Source organism: Phycodurus eques, chromosome 5, assembly GCF_024500275.1.
Source record: "Phycodurus eques isolate BA_2022a chromosome 5, UOR_Pequ_1.1, whole genome shotgun sequence".
NCBI lineage: Eukaryota > Metazoa > Chordata > Actinopteri > Syngnathiformes > Syngnathidae > Phycodurus > Phycodurus eques.
Genome location: NC_084529.1, coordinates 12,486,792 through 12,504,832, shown reverse-complemented (window position 1 = coordinate 12,504,832; position 18,041 = coordinate 12,486,792). Strand labels below are relative to the sequence as shown.

General features: G+C 44.2%; 1 protein-coding gene across 1 annotated transcript in view; it reads left to right on the top strand.

Annotated features, from left to right (window-relative positions):
- Positions 1 to 16,947, top strand: part of LOC133403063 (zinc finger protein 469) — an 81,066-nt gene extending 64,119 nt beyond the window's left edge. Inside the window, exon 3 of the mRNA XM_061677558.1 lies at positions 5,412 to 16,947. Coding sequence (XP_061533542.1) covers positions 5,601 to 16,772 — 11,172 coding nt within the window. The 5' untranslated portion in view covers positions 5,412 to 5,600 and the 3' untranslated portion in view covers positions 16,773 to 16,947. The remainder of the gene's footprint in view (positions 1 to 5,411) is intronic.
- The last annotated feature ends 1,094 nt before the right edge of the window (positions 16,948 to 18,041 follow it).

Sequence of the window (18,041 nt, the reverse complement as noted above, 5' to 3'; positions counted from 1 at the left end):
TGGAAACAGAATCCAGTGGTTAGAAAAAATAAATAAATAAAAGAAAGCTAGTCTGTGAAAGGGGGGAAAATAGGGAGGCGGTAAAGGGAGCCTCTGGAATTACACACCCAAGTCCCTGTAGACACACACACACACACATACACTGAGACACTCAGACTGGCACACACACACACACACACTTACGTCTTCCCTGCTGCGCAGCTAACCACATTGGGCTAAGGGTGGAGTTAAGGCTGGTGGGGGTAGGAAGGCACCACTATAACAATCTCTCTTCAGTACTGTACTGTGTCATTTGAACTACTACAACTGTGGGAGCTCTGGCATCCTTCTAATGTTTTAAAGAGTTCTGTCAAGCTATCAGCAATATAGAGGAAAGTGAACTACGTCACAGATTTAGCCCATAAATCACAAATAGGGAAGTGAGGTGTGTGATGGACTACTGACAGACCTCTGCTGATCACACTTCCACTTTCAGGGTATTAATAACCGAGGCCGCATTGCTGTGAAAACATGCTGCACTGTCCTCACATCATTGAAATTTCTTCCCTCCCAGTCTTTGAATGCAGCAATTTTAAAGGCAAATTGCTTGCATAATGGCTGTTTCCAAAAATACAGCGTAGGCAGGCATGCTGACCGAGGTTTTGGCAGCGTGCCCCAGTGTGGGCTGTGGGCCAGCCCTTCTGACTGCACATTCTCTTCACTGGACTAGTCATGCCGGCAGCGGCCTGATGAGCGCAGCAAGACAGCCTTGATTCTTCGAGCTCACCCTGAAGCACCCCGCCATCCCCCTGAATATACAGCCCACTGAACATCACACTCACCTCAATGTGGGATTTTCCTGAAATTGAATTACCTTCTCTGCTGTGTTTCCTCTTTCCTGAGCTGACCTCATTTCTCGTGTCTGAGACAAAAGTACTGGTAAAAATGATTTTTATACTAGTGATTCGTTTTCATTTCCATAAAAAAAGGCTATTGTTTGCGAGTGTATGTTCACTTGGCAGTAATTATGCGCAGTCTCTGTAGAGAGAGATTTACTCAAGGTTCTAACTGTTTTACCTGTTATCCCTTAAAATATTCACTTGCTATACACTTAAGGTCACTTATCTTGGCAGCAATGATGTGCTTCAACAATTACTTTGGGTCACATTAGGTTGATCTTGTGTTACAGAGAACACATCAACAAAGCTCCGAGCTGCAGAGTCTGTAGTCCTTTAAGATAACAGACTTTGAGAGCTCTGCAGCATATCGGCAAGAAAAAAACAGAATGGCGAAAGCAGTTATAGCTCAAAACAGTGAAGTGATGAGTTGACAAAGATTTTCACAGTGTTACCAGCATGTTTTCACTCAAGCAGACACCACATCTATTCTGCACCAAAATGACAGGGAAAGGACATTCAGGAAATTGAAGTTTTTACTCAACTACCTCTTACCCACCACTGCCTCACCTCTGAGAGAACCGGAATACTTGCCATGCATATGTAATGGAACAAATCTCCTGTTTCTCTACACAAAAACACCTATACTATAAGTGTACCAGTTCCTCAGTGCTCAGCAGTGTCAAGTTACCCTAATGATGGTGTTGTGGGGACTCCACGTGGAATGTTTGATCTTTATAATATGAAAGACGTCTTACCTTAATCGACCCATGAAACCCTACTAAAACACACGCTTTTGGAACCAATTTTAGAGTAGCCATGCAAAATTTGATATCACCATACGCCTTCCATGCTTTCAGTGCTGGCTGCACCAATACTCTTTTCACAATCCAAGATCAATTTATACTTTTCAAGATAAAATCAGATAAGCCACCCCAAAAAAGATGAGGTTTCACAAAAACAGAGAGATTGATATGTATGATCTGTGTGTTAAGTAATGGAGCTTATGATTAGTGCGGTTCAAGAGCAGAATCTTTTGAAATGCATAGGGCAGGAGGGAAATGTACTCAGCATACATTGAAAAATAAGTGACCCTTCTTTGTAAACTGACAGCTGAGGCCTTGGTGCTACTTTCCTCATACTGGTCTTTTTCCTGCCATTGCCATTCATCCACCGCCCCGAACCGCAACGGGCGGTCTGGGCAAATACAATTGAGGGCTATGATGTATGATGGTAACTGTTGACTCTGCGGAGATGGATCAAGCACTGCCTGATGGAGATCCTGGCAGGGCCTTTCATGCCACTTTCCCCAACCTGTGGCTCAGACAGCTGCAGACACTCTGGCTTTCAGAGTATGCGGAGCTGCAGAGAAGATGTGATTTTTCACAACCAGGCCTAAAACCCAGCTGGGTCTCAGCCTCAGGCCTCACTTCTTATGTGCTAAATACCTTTGAGAGGTTTACCAAAGGCTGAGACGTGGAAACATATGCCAGAGAATGACCTCCTTAAAGGCTATGCCATCTTAGCACAGCTCCACTTCCCCATCTCTCGTCCCCCTATTTTAGTGTGTGACAGACCATGCTGTACCTGATACGGTACAGCATGGGCGCTGCATGTTGACTATGGTCATCCATTCATAAACTAAGGGAAGTGCATGAGTCAACACAATTTAGAACTACGGTTTAGGATTGTATCAGTCAAAGTCTGGACTATCTCTACCCGTACATTTATTGTATAAATACATTTTATAGAGTTGTCCAAATCTGATCACCGAATCGGAAATTAACATTGGCTGAAAAAGATCGGCTTTTTTTCCCCCTGTAAAATATGTATTTGTAGATGCAAATAATGACAGTCAAAAGGGTACATTCCTGTAGACTTTAGTGCCACTTCTTGGGACGCCGCACACTCACAGTACCGCACGCAAAAGGACCACTGCTGGAAGCAGCTACAATAACCAAAAAGTGAAATAACAATACGTTGCTTTGTCCTGAAAGTTTGAGCACGAAAAGAGAAAGATACTGTATGTCCACAAACTTTCATTTACACTGCTGACACTCAGAGCAAGCCGAAAGATACTGCAAACTAAGTCTGCAAAACCACACGGACCACAGCAGGGAACAGTATGTTAAAAAAGCTTGTTGGTTAGCAGCATCGTGAGAGCAGCAGGTTAGGAAATTTGACGCATTGAAACGAATTACTGTATCTTCAAATAGAAGTTTTACGAGTGTGAATTAGTTTGTGACAAGCAAACTGGTGACCCACTGGTTGCATTTGACGAGTCACGCACTCCACGTAGCTGCATGGACTTGTCATTATGAATTTAACTTAGACACATGGTTCTAAATAACGGGCAGCACAGTGGACTACTGGTTAACACACCCGCCTCACAGTTCTGACGTCTTGGGTTCAAATCCAGCCTGCCTGTGTGTAGTTTGCATGTTCTCCCCATGCCTGCATGGGTTTTCTCCGGTGTCCTCCCACATCGTAAACGCATGCATGGTAGCTTAATTGACAAGACTATGTAAATTAGATGCCTTGGCTCTACAAAGGTCTAGTGATCATATGTGAATGAGCTCGGTTTATGTATAAAGTTCACTATATATACAGTAAACTCTATCTTTTTGTTACTAGCAGCATTGATATACTTCCAGTCCCACTTTTTAAAGGCTAACTCGCTACATGCTAGCAACGCATATCCTCGGGTGAACCAAAGTTTCCATGCCAAAACAGTCAAACCGAACTGCTTTGACAGTTTCCAAGATCTGTTCCATCCCATATATATACAGTATATCTCATTAACTTCTTAATGCATTGCCGAGGACTCAGTATTGACTGATACTCGAAATCAAGTGACTCCACTCGACTGGGGTGCAAATAAAATTGTGTTGGGACCAAATGTTATCAATCAATTAAGAAGTTTATTATTTTTTAATGTATGCTGTGTGGCTGTCTGACAACTTCAAGTTTCAGAAAAAAAAGATTTCTGATTTCCATGAAACTTGAAAAGCCAAAAGAGTCCATTAGATATTGAAGCTGGGCCAAACCATTTATTCCGACATTTATAGAGGTGGGATTTCTTTAAAACAAGGACCTTTAAAAAACAAATCCAGCATACTATGTTCGGAATTGTACACGCTGACTCAAGCCCTTTTACGAGCTTCACCCTGTCCTGGGTGCAGGTCTGATTACTTCAACCACATTCTCCATCCATCCGTCCATTTTCTGTACCGCTTATCCTCACTAGGGTCGCAGGCGTGCTGGACCTTATCCCAGCTATCTTTGGGCAAGAGGCGGGGTACACCCTGAACTGGTCACCAACCAATCGCAGGGCACATAGAAACAAACAACCATTCCCACTCACATTCACACCTACGGGCAATTTAAAGTCTTCAATCAACCTTCCATACATGTTTTTGGGATGTAGGAGGAAACCGGAGTGCCCGAAGAAAACCCACGCAGGCACAGGGAGAACATGTAAACTCCACACGGGCGAGGCTGGGATTTGAACCCCGGTCCTCAGAACTGTGAGGCAGATGTGTTAACCAGTCGTCTACCGTGCTGCCCCACATTCTCATTTAGTCATATTTAAATGTCATTTCGCTTCACTTGAAGGGGGGAGTGGTAAAGTTAACATATTCTTAGACTATTGTATTATTGTGTAAATCCTAATGATGATGACGATCTCTTCTGTGGATTCTGCATGTCATAACCACGGAAAACAGAAAAGTAGGTCACATTTAAGTTCCTTATGAATGACTTTTTGGTGCTTAACTGCAGCTTTCATCTGGTCTGGCCTCAAAAAGAAGCAGCAGCAGTGGTGGCCAAAGTAAACTAGGACCTGAGAGGCAGTGTCTGGGATGCCTGAGGAAAGGCAACAAACGTCACTGTGCCCAATAACGACTGACCCACTAATCCCAGATATTCCTCCATGAGCTAAGTCTTCTTTAGCAAAAGTATAAACACTATAACATTATGTCCCTGTACTAAAGAAGTCTGTGAATCATTGACTGAATGTCAGCTTTTTGGAGACTTGCACTGTATTTGTGTCATGCTCTGCTGTTGTCTGCTTCGTCATTTTAAAAGTGTGTGTGTGTGTGTGTGTGTGTGTGTGATGGAATGATTTACCTGAGGACTAGCACATGTCCTGTAAATATATTTAGTTTATCTTTGTTTTGTCATAATTAGGACCTTTTGGGTTGGGTTACAGTCTTGTCAGAGTTTGGCAATGTGAGGAGATTCTGTATTTGGGGCTTTGGAAGCATCATTGTAACATGATGCAACAGTGCTCTCTGCTGGTACACTACTCATGAAAATCATTTCAAAATGTACATGTTCCTTGGTTTTGTTAATTGCTCACTATTCTATTATTCTTACTACAAGTTGGAATAAGGCATGTCTTTTCTTACGTTGATAGACAAAATAATAGGAATAATGCGTGATGGTTTGCTGGCAAGTTGAATGTTCGATATGGTATTTTGATTTTAAAAAAAAGCTTAAGCCTTTTAACTGATCCTATCTTCTGTGTTTCTCCAGGTCTGATTTGCTGGGCTGCCAGATCGTCAGTTCACAATGAAAGTAAAGAGATGAGCCTGCAGCAAGCAGCCCTGTCATTGCACTTCCTGCCAGTGGACGTTTGCTGATTCATGCAATCCAGAAGACGATGCCTCTGTCACCCAAACACCTCATCTGAGAAGCGGACATTCAAAGCACTCATTGTGCACCATGGCAGGAGAGACCCAGCGAATGCATGCTGTCAAAGAGCTGGGCGCCGAGTCCAAACTGCAGGATGAGGGGACAGCGGTGCAACAGAGTGACAGAACCACAAAGGAGTCTTCGGAGCACTTTTCAATTGCAGACACTGATGCCAGAGCCAGCAGCAGAGGCCCCAAGCTTGACAAAGTAAAAAAGGAGCGTAACAGTACTCAGCAACGTGAGGCTGTAATACGGCCACAGCAGGCAGGAAAAATTGACTTCAGATCATTGCAGAACAGATCAAAGTTTTCCATTGACAGAACCTGGTCCAGTGGGAAAGGAAGCCCCCAATCACCAAGTGGAAAGGGGCGCGGCAGAGAGAAGACCAAGCGGTCTGGAAAGTCAGAGCGGAGCAACCCACAGCACCTGTATAGTCTCAGCATTACAAACACTCGCTCCAACCTCAACATTGGGATCGCCTACCCACAGCAGAAGGTTTCACCAGCAACAAAACTGGACACTGGCCGTGGCCCAGTCTCGAGCAGCTACAGATTCCAAACTCCCAGTATACCAGAGAGAGAGGTTGAGATACAGCAAGAAGAGCTCAACTATAGCCGCTGTTACCAAGAGGCTTCCTCGATCCTTACCTCTCCAAGTTATACCTCACCGGCACTGGGATCTTCAAGTGGGGCGCCATCCCACCAACATCTCCCACTGTCACAGAAACAGCAGCCTGCCACAATGGAGCACAACAATGCACAGTCAGGCAGTCAGCTGATCTTGACTGACTTTCAGCTGAGTGCATCTAACACGTGGCAGTCTCCTGAGAGGACTTTTAATGGTGCTACCTATGCTTCATCGCAAAAATCCACTGCTCATACAGACAACAAGACAAATGCCCTTGGGCCTGGCTCATTTCAGTATGGATATAGTTTTCTGGAAGAGTCAACCTCTGACTCTTTTCCCTGTGAACAGAACCCGCAATCCCAAGACTTTACAGACTCCTCCCTCGGTTCTGTTCATGGGCCTCATAATTCATATTCCTTTTTGTCTGTCGAGGGGACAAACCTTGCTCAAAGCTGCACTAAGTTCAGTAATGAACAGCAGCCGGAGCCCAGGAGCTCTTATCCTCACACCCAGCACTCACAGATTATTCAAGGGGTGGTAGCCTCCATTCAGGGCCCCAGGAATATGAGTGAGGACTCGACCAGCAGTGATAGCTCCGCTTCTATCTCACAGCAGCCGGTGCAGGGGAAGAACGCCCTGCCAGAGAAAGCAAACGGTCTTGGACAGGTCGATGTTAAAGATGCTGCCATCACCCCTGGGAGCACAAGGAACTGTCACCTGAATGACACACCTGCCAACCAAAGAACACAAGCAAATGTGCACCACACAAGAAATATTCCACACACACAAATGCACTTTCTTAGCAAGACATTAAACAGTTCAGCAGTCAATCGTGTTCACACAGGCTCAGTGCAATTTGATAAAAACAGCAATAATAATGTTTTAAATGGGTTACCACAATCCTGGGAGGGGCCTAGTAAGCCAATTTTACCAGTGGAGCAAAACTCAAATCAGTACAGTGATATGACTGACAAGTTTCAGTTTCAGAACCATTCGGCACCTGACAAAAGGCTAAATGTATCTAAAGACAACAGAATGCAGTGGCAACAAACCCGGCCAGCAGCCAAATTGAGTTACCAAGGCAAAATAAGCAATCAGAAAGTTTCCTACATGGTTTCTGCTTCAGAATGGCAGGATGATAATAAATCACATAAAAATAGTTCGCTGAAAATCCCCAGTTCATTTCAAAGCAGCAAAAATAGCGAAGGTTTTTCGAACCAAAGACAGGAGGCTGTCAAACAGGTCTCGACTTTCAAAGTAGAAATGAGTCATGCACAACTATGTGAACCCAAAAATAAGGCTTTATATTTTGGACTCAACCAAACTATTCCCATATCATCGTCCAGGAACTACAGCTATTCACCATTACAAGTGGCACCCATGGGCCTTATGATGGTTTCGCCTTACGAATCTCCTTTGCCCTCCCCAGCTCATACCCCTGCATCCAGTAGTACCTGCTCTTCCCTCTCCCCAGCATCCACCAGCCCAGTCAACACCACTTCTGAGGATAGTCAGATGTCAAAGTCAGGAGGCCCTGTCCCGTTTTATCACCAGCCCCAGTCCAAAACCGATCACCTAAACACTCGTCACCATCAGTTTCATGTCGACGGTCAAAGAAACATTCCTTATCTACCAGACAGAGAAAAAGACAACATGATGGGCTACCTGCACAGCAATGGAAGCAAAGGTTACATGGACAGTTATGGGATGGAGCATCACCAGCCTCCCCCACCTTACTCCGCACATCAGCTGTTCGCCACCTCATTAACCACTGCAAATCTTGACCAGTTAGATGTACTTCTGACTTGTAAGCAGTGTGATCAGAATTTCAGCAATGTTGCTTCTTTTCTAGGACATAAGCAATACTGCACACAGCCCAACATGCCAAAGATAGAAGACAACAGGAAGTTCCACACAGAACCACCAAAAGCAGTGTCATCGTCACCAAATGTTTCAATGTCAAGATGTCCTTCTGACCTTCATCTTTCTCTTTTGGGCCTTAATAAGAATGGAGAACTGATGTCAGACAATGAAGCAAAAGTTGACAGCAAGGATGATCCAATGAAACTCAACTTGTTCTCTGGGTCAAGCAACCTCCCCGTTCCTCTCCCTGAACTGGAAATTGAGGATGCCAAGTTAGACAGCTTAATTACAGAAGCTCTGAATGGGCTTGGCTATCAGTCAGACAATGCAGAGATAGACAGTAGCTTTATTGATGCATTTGCTGATGATGACCTCAACACTGTCAAAGCAACCTCGAACAAACAGTGTGTTAAAACAAAAGAATCTGTCTTAGTTGAAAACAAAGAAAAACAAGCAGCCCTCAACAGCAGTTCTTTGACAGAGGAAAAGTCTCTTTATGACTCAAATGTTGGCAGCCCTAAGACAAATAAAACATACAGTGACAAACTTGCGAAAACACCTCTGAATTTTGAGCGCGATGAGAAAAAAACAAGCACGAAGAAACAGATCTCCCTTAAAAATCCCAAAACTGCCTCAAGGGAGAAGATGAAGGAGCATGAGAGTAAACTGAAGGAGGCAAGAAAGCTGTCCAAAAGTGACGATGAAAGCACAAGCACTCCAAGATTTCTCTTATCCAGCAGGTTCTCTGAACACTGTGCTTTCAAAAGCATTCAGGACAGATCTGCACTTCGCGCGGCAATGCCCATCCAAACCTCCACATCTCCAACCCCAAGGACCGCAGTGAAAGAGAGCAAGAGGAGAAGCACCGGGGGTGGCACCTGGAGCAAAGAACTCATACATAAAATAGTTCAACAAAAAAACAAGCTCAATGTTAAAGGCAGCAAAAACCTCCAGTTTTCCTTAGTGATGGAAAGACTGACCCCCACTGTGCAGAACCCTGCATTCGGAGAGTACGACTATGTTTCAGACTCAGATGAGGAATGTGGGCCAGTAAAAATAGCAAGCCAAGGCCGACTGAACCAAAGTAGTCGGTGTAAATACACATACACCAAAGAGTGCAAATGGAGAGCTCGGAGTGAGAGGGACCAAGCAGCTTGGAGGCGTGACTCAAACGAGTGTTTTGAGGTGAAGAAAAGTGAGGAGATTTCTCTTTCACCTGAAAAACATGGTTCCCCTCAGAGACTCAAGAGGAGGGGTAGTAGGTCCTCTACAAGCAGTGAACTCAGCACATCGGTGAGTGTTTCAAGCGACAACATGAACAGCCCTAAAAGCACTGACCGCATTGAATCAGACTGTGAGAAGAAGGCCGACATTAAAAAAAAAGAATCTCCGAACCAGAAAAACAATGAATGGTCCTCCCCACAGAAGTCATGCAACGAGACCAGCACACTAGCACTGACGTTCACAAAATCTTTGAAGAGGTGTAATGCTGACAAAACCAATCTCTTTGACAACAAAGATAGTACAGAAAATTCAACAACCTCAATTCCACATGCAGAAATTGTTGACCAAAGGCCATCCTCATCAGTTACAGCCTTTGAAAAAATAACATGCAGCAAATCAAGAGAGCTTATGTCTAACAGCAAAGAAAATATCCCAACAGCCACTTTGTGCACAAATACACTACAAAGCATGGACAATCTGTGCCCCAAAGAACAGAGCCAGTGTTGCAGTGCAGATAACAAACCATTGCAGTTTATTTCACACTCTCCCACTAGCAACAAAGAAAAAGGTTCCAATACTGGCAAGAGTAAAAAGGGCAAAAGAAGACAGAAGCCACGCTCTACACAGGCAGAGGTGTCAGGCAGCACTACGTTTGAGAAACAGAGTGACAGTGTGTGCATGGCGAAGGAGGCTATTGCGTTAGTCAATGAGCTAGACACACACAAACCTGCATCTCTTTGCACCTCCCTGATGGATGAAGTGTGTCTTTCACCAAACCAAAGCCAAGCTCCCTTGATACAAAAAGACACACTCCACCTTATGCCCTACACTCTGGATCAGGATCAGGGGCTCATGAAGTCCCCTCTTACATTTGACACTTCATCCATGTTTGGCGACCTAGCAGCATTCGACAGCGACCTTTACTCTGACATGCCAATTCAGAAAGAGGGTTTCCATTCATTAGAGAACACAACGGACAAAAAAGATGAGTTTGTGCCCTCGTTTTCTCCTTTTCTGGAACAAAGAGACTGGAACCTAATCGTAAGCCCCGTGCTACCAGATGAGATCTCTCAGTATAAAGGCAATTTTGATAAATCCGACGAAAAGAAATCAGATTACAATGATGTGGCCTTGTCTCTGCCAGAAAAAATAATTGACTACAGTGTAAATCTTCATAGCTGTGCCTCTGAGGATGAATTGGAAATAAAGCGAATTGTGAACGAGCTTGAAAACCAGCTGCAGACAACTAAGTTGGAAACTCCACTCAGCCAAGAGGACCCAAAGCAGCTGCAAATGAGTAAATTCTCACCTTTACGGCTGAGTGAAGAGTCAGAAAATGATACAGTAGATGCTCCAGTGCCTTCCGAGCCCTTTAGTGAACCAGAACTTCCATGGACAAGTCCATTCCACTTCGACCTGGTGAGTGGACACCAGAGTCCCCACAGTAGCATTCACAGTGAGCCGGGGGCCCTTGAGCATTATGCTGAAAAAGACAGTGATGCTTCAGATGTAGTAATCACAAGCTCACAACTCCATAATGACCACAAGCCAGAGGAGAGAAACGTCAAAAAACACACTGCTATTGAAACAAAAGAGGATGTCTTAGAACAGACACAATACACAGAAAACCTGATGAAAAGTCTTGAGGTCATGTCTGACTCTCTATTCAAAAATGAATCCATTATATCAGAACACAGGGAGCCAAATGCCACCTCTCTCACAAGTCCACAACAAGAGAGTGAGTGTCATTCAGCTAAGGGAGAGGATCACAGTGAAAAGAAGGCAATTACTGGGAAGCAGAATATATTTTCACCTTCAAATATCAAGGAGCAGAAGGACGATATTGAATTCATTCTTCAAGAGTCAAAGTCATCTCTCCCTCACAGAACTGACCACAAAGTCTATGTAAACGAGATGGAATTAATTTCAGATGGGCATGTACCTGAGATGAATACACTGATTGAATCTTCTCATTGCTTAAGCATGGCGGATTCACATGAAGGTGATGACTCTAACACAGAAACAAATGTGAATGAGTTACCTGCGAATTGTGACATCCCACCACATTTGACAGACAGTTATCAGGAAGCAGAGGCAAACATTCCTTCATCAGCAACTCTCCTTAAATCAAGTGTAGACATTCTCAAGTCCACAGAAGATGTGATTGCCAATGGTGAAAAATTTAAATGTGAGCACCCCGAAAGTATCACTGAGAACGGACATTGTTTAGTTAAGATTCACAATGTTATCCCAAATTCTGAGTTATTAGTAGACATTGTCACCACAGATAAGCCCTGCAGCCCAATTGTGGTGGAAAGCAACACAGAAAGTACCCAGAACAGCTTAACATTCCATGACATCCAATCAATAGGACAGAACAGTCTGTTGGTCCTTAGCCAGGGGGAAAGTCTCAATAATACGGATGCTAAAAGTTATCCCTGCAAAGCTCTTCAGCATAATGATTCCTTGAAAAGTAAATCCAGCCTATCATTTAATGCAATTCATAAAAAAGAAGACCTTTTAGATGTTCACAACATTAGAGAAGATCTACCTGTGGACTTCATGGCAAGCCACCTGAACTCACCATGCAGAGAGGGAATAGAGGGAGATCATTGTACCTTTCTACCCACCTCCTCACCAGTCAGCCCTATTTTAGCACAACAGGAGGAAATGGCCATTCAAGAAGATACTCGACAAAGTCAATATAATGACTCTGTTGACCCAATCCAAATTCAAAGAACAAGATTACCTGGTGCCAATCCTGAATACAACACGGAGGTAGCCATCAAGACAACAGAAGACATGGACTATTCTTCAACTAGCCCACCGCACCTGGAACTCCCTAATTCTAACACCAACATAAATTCTCCAGCTGCTCTGTGCAGCAGAGTTGAACAACCAAAAAGCTTCGACAAAAGCTATCCTTCACATGATTTAGAGCTCAGTCCTCTGAATTACAAAAACAACTCAGATGAGCCTCCGCAACTGACTCAATATGACTACATACCAATCTCACCAGCAAGCAAATTGGATGAAATAAAACCAGGTCACAGCGACGATGGTGAACAATCCTTTACTCCGACATTGATTTTTAACAAACCAGTCACTGACACAACATTGACGCCAAACACAGGAGGGGCAAATAAAATAAGTTCATTAAATGAACCACTGGTCATACAAGACATATGTTTGGGTCTTGCAGCTGAAATCCAAAGCACAGATTCCTCAGCTGGTAATGAGGATGTGGAGGTTAGGCCCGATCCCAGTGACTCAATCAAAATGCCCCTTAGAAAGTTTGAATCATCATCGTTAGTAGAGGCAGAGCCCCGTCTATTTGCCATTAAAGACATTTCAGGTTGTCTGATCACCCCTAAGCCACTCATCCTCTGTGAAAATGGACCATCAATGGAACCTGGGCAGAGTTTGAAAAAAGAAACCTCATCAAAAAAGGTCCAGAACAACCTTCAGCAGAGCAAAGTACTTTGTGAAATCTGCTTCCTGTGTTTCAGGACTGTGCCAGGTTTGAAGAGACATAAAGCCATGAAACATGCAGCCAGAAATGAAAAGCCAATTGGCCTACCAAGCACAACATCTGATAATCTTATTTATGAAGCATCACAAACTGGAGAGAAGGAACATAAAGATTACGCACAGTCCTCCCAGACTCAAATAGATGCGAGGACAGAGACCAATACCACCCTAATATTGAAAGCGTCGGCGAATGAGTCAACCATGGAGGAAATGGCAGCCAAGGAAAGTGCAGTGGCAGAGGATGAAATAGGCAATCAAAATTTTCCGCTGCCAACCAAAACGAAAAACAACAGCAAAGCTCGGAAGAACAAAAATAGCAAGGAAAACTCAAAGCTTGACCCCTTCTCAGATGAGCTTTTGAATATATTAAAAACAGACCTCCTTCAGGCTATAACTCCCGAGTTTAAAAGCAGTGCGCTGCTAGAGCAAGAACAGCCTGACAGACATGGAACTGGAACAGAGGAAACACTTCTCAGTGTGACTTCAAACTCTGGCTCAGAGAATACATCCCCATCTCCAACTGAAAAGATAAATGTTCTCAGTGAAAGTGCAGGATTCAATCGAATCACAGATTCAGACAAGATTTTATGCACAGGCCTGAGTGAAGAGGTGAAAGAGGAAGTATGTCCAAATAATAATCCATTGATAGAGGACAGCATGACCACAAAACACCACACATCCAGAGCGAGTCTGTGTGCTGAGATCGATGAACACGAACAATCAGATGACAGACTTGCCCAAGAGATTCTTAGAAAAGTGGCAGTAGAAGTCAAGGGGGAGCTAAATGGCGTCTTGTCAGATGAGCTACATGCAATAGCTTGTTTGGCTCCGCCTCCCCTCTCTCCTCCCGGCATAAGTCCCGATCTGAAGGCCTTACTTGACGATGACACCATATTCTCACAGTTGTTTCCGAGAGACGACGAGGCGAAAAGGAAAAAGTGCCCGAGAGTTTACGGGAAAAGAAATAAAAGACAGAAGCTTTCATTTGGTTCAGATGTCACTCAGGACTACACACCTCCAACAGAAACACACACTACAACCCCTCACATGGAGAAGCAAACAGATAAGACACTCAGTGACAACCAAACAACCCCCTGTGAATATGAGACTATATCTATTGATGATACCATCATGTTAAACATGTGTCATAACAGTGCGCTGAAGGGCCCCGAAGTTAAGTCAGTGTCTGATGATGAACAAAATCATCAAGAGGACCGACGAAACAACAACCTTTTAAATCCATTTCAAAGCAGTGTTGATCAAGCTTCAATTGAGTGCGGGAGCTCTCAGGACTTCAGTGTAGACTCCATGGTGACCTCTGAGACGATCACGAGTAGAGGAGAGGCTTCAACCCCACCTTGCTCTCTGCCCCTGCAGGGTGATGCCTATGCTGTAGAGCAGTGTGTCACAGAGAGTGCTCATAACCTCCACATTGACATTCAAAACATCAACACCACCTTTCAACTACCTGAAATTCAGTTCTTTGAGTCTAGCAAAGATGTCTCGGTGGCTCCTCCCACTGCAAGTGGTGACATGGAAAACAAGGATGATGAAAAGTCTAAAAAACTAATGGAGCGGCGAGGCCGAAAGCGACAAGAAGTTGGAATAAAGGTTAAAGATAAGCAGTACAAATGCAAGGTGTGCTTTACTTGGTTTCTCACGCTTGGTGAGCTCAACTTTCACAAGTTGTCCCACAATCCATCCCCACCTCCAACCTGCTACATGTGTGTCCAACGCAAGTTCAGCTCCAGGGAGCAGTTGAGAGACCATCTTTGGGAGAAGCACGCAAAAAACAAAACTGGGATTTGGACTTGCGGAATGTGCTTGAAGGAGATCTCTGACGTGTGGATGTACAATGAGCATCTGCGAGAGCATGCCACTCAGTTTGCGCGCCGCGGTCAGACTCAGGGCTCCATGTTGACCATTCCAGGCTGTTTCATGCAGGAAACGGCCGTCAAGAACTTCATCACCTCCATCATGCAGCACCGGCCTAGCAAAGCCAACAGAGAGACCAACAAAGCCACTAAAGAACAAGAAAAAACAGTTACTGCGAACAGCGTTTCGGAAGCAGGCAACCCCCCAGAAGGGGCTGAGCCAAAGCTCCACAAATCTAAAGGCAGTGGTGGAGGACGTGGCAGCAAGAATACACTGACCTCACTTGAAGTCCTTCACAAAACCGAAGCACCTAAAAGTGTGGAGATGCATCCCAACTGTAAGGACCCCTCCAGAGACTGCCACCACTGCGGAAAGCGGTTCCCTAAGCCCTTCAAACTTCAGCGACATCTGGTGGTGCACAATTTGGAGAAGATTTTTCTGTGTCACAAATGTCCCGTTTCATATCAAGAGGCCCAGGACCTCAAAGAGCATCTGAAGATAGCACACAAGGAAGCAGACGAGCTGGATTCCAAGCACACCACCCTCTACACATGTGAGCTGTGTGCAGATGTCATGCATGTGATTAAAAAGTCGTTCATCTGCAGCACCTGTAACTACACCTTCTCAAAGAAGGAGCAGTTTGATCGCCACATGGAAAAGCACCTGTCAGGGGGAAACAAAATCTTCAAATTCCGAGGTGTTCATAGGCCTGTCAAAGCATCTTTGTGCAATGAAGATGAATGTGATTCCCCTGCAAGTAAAAAGAGAAGGATTTTCTCCGACAGTCAGCAGGAGAATAGCACAGACAGTGGCATTGCCAGTGTGGGCTCGCTGCACCTAAATCAAGCCTCGGAGACTCCTAAAATGACTGTGCCCATGTTAGATGACGCTACACAGACCACCACTAATGACTACCACAGTGACACAAACAGCACAAATGTGAAGACTGAGGACATTGCTGAGGATTACTCTAATCTTCTGGTCGAGCTGGAGAAATGTATTTCTATGGGCTCCTCGTCTGCTGCCCCCAAGGAAGAGGAAATTGACGGAACACCCACAGCTAATCTCGACAAAGAAGGCAATAGAGAATCGACACCCAAACCATGTGATGTGAAAGAGGAGAACGAGTCTGTGTGCATTAGAGTGGAGAACCCCCTGTGGTCACCAGAGAGAAAGAGTGCGAGGGAGGAGACAACAGAAGTGAATGACGACTCAGCTTATGGTGGCAGAGAAACAAGTGGTTCCCTTCCACCAAGTAAAGACTCATTCAGCACCCTGAGAGAACAACAAGTCACTGCAAAGACACCAGATTCACAGCTAACAGCTGATGTGGTGGCCGAGCATGATACACACAGAGCTGCAAGTAAACAACAAGCTTCACTTAATGGGGCGGAACAGAAGGACAAAGTCAGATCAAGTGACAACGCTAAACCCGGCATGAAGGCTACAGAATCAACGCAGGTCCTCCAATCCAAGGCTTCGGCCACCTCTTCGCCATCAAATGAGGAGAAAGAATCCCAGAGAGTACAGAAGAAGAGAAAGGATGTCAAATCCCCACACTGCCTGCAGAGAGTTTCTATCCCAGCGACTCAGGAGAACTTTGGCGTGGATTCGAAGGCCAAAAAGAAGTACCACCCCAGCAAGTGTTTGAATCCCTCAACACAAAGAAAATTTGACGGCCCCAACGACTACCCCGTTCTAGCTTCAGTGCGGGACGATGTTGTGAGCAACAAAATAGTATCTAAATGCAAGACGTCACCCTTGGGGTTGCAGTTAAAACGAAGTTTGCTTGATAGCTGTACACCAAAGAAAGCTGAGATTGTGGCCCCTCTTCACGGAGATTACAAAAGCAAAAAGGGAACTATGGGACGGCCCCTGCACACCTCCATTTCTAAGGTGTCTTCTGTTCCCATGAACAATTCTTCAAACAAATCCAGGCCAAAGCAGGGCGTTAGGTCAGTAGAGAGCCACTCCTACAGGACAGCGGAGTCCCAAAACCACCTCCTAAGCCAGCTGTTTGGCCAGAAACTCACAAGCTTTAAGATTCCTTTAAGGAAGGACACGTCCGAATCTATTAACTAAGCGGACATTGAGGGGCCTGTGAATGAAAAACATTTCACAGTTCTTGAGATTTTATACTTAATTCATTATGGTGAATGAGATTGCACAGCTCTTTTCTGTGAAATGCTATCTTAAATACATAGTCACTTTATGTCTTCTTTGTACATGTGCTTGTATCACACAAATGTGAGGACAAACGCCAAATATGAATTTTTTCTAAAAATGAAAATGTTATTCATAAAAATCTTTTCTGCTTTTGCTTTTTTTTTTTTTTTTAATATTATCAGTTCCAGAGATTATATTTCAGATGTCTATATAAAAAAGAAAAAGAATACTTGAAAAGACAGTCAAATACATCTTTTTAAGAAATGCATGTTCATTTTGCATTCTTTCACACGGTCTAATCCGTGTACGTCTTTCTTCGAAAGGACCAAATGATGTAATTGTTGACCTGGACTATTGTCCCTGTAAATGCTTCCAATATATTATTGTAACATTACTGCACTGCGTTCTATTAGCCTTTTGTATAAACGTTACATGGTGCTACGTTGTGTTTGATTGTAAATGTGAATGCCAATGTCCTCAGAAGGGAACATGAGACCTGTAGCAGTTATACAGCACATTGATCACAAAGTGTGTTTACTGGTTCATTCGAGATACTGTGTAAACTCTCCAAGGGCTCCACCTGCAGGCTGCTCCAAGACTACATTAGGAAAGATTCCATTGTATAAACTCAGGTGCATACAAGGGCTTCGCCGTCCTTCCACCTGTATTCGGAGTTCTTCCCATGCACTGATAATACCAAACTCTCTCTCTCTCTCTCACACACACACACACACTCACACAATCATCTGTGTCAGCAACTCCAAACTGTTTAATACTGAAGAGTATTTACTTGGACAACAAAAGGTGCTTTATTTTGTTCATACTGTATGTAACTTGTTTTGTATAATATTGTAGGTAGGTCATTGTCTGATGTAATGCTTCATGTCAAAGTTTTATTTTAATAATGTGCAAAAGAATGACAAGAAAGGGAAGTGCAGTCTGTGCCTCGTGCAAGCTGTAAAGTGGATCACCAAGTGCCTATTTTATAGTTGTTATTAAATATCTGTATCGATCCCTCCTGGCTCTTTTTCTCCCGTTGTACATCACTTTGTCATCCCAGCAGATCTGCTGTCACGGCGTGCGTCAGCACTGGTGCCAGGAGGCAAAAACACATGCACACACATCAATGGGTGACTTCATATTTTTGCACACAACCCAGAACGATGGTCGCAAATCTTAACCACA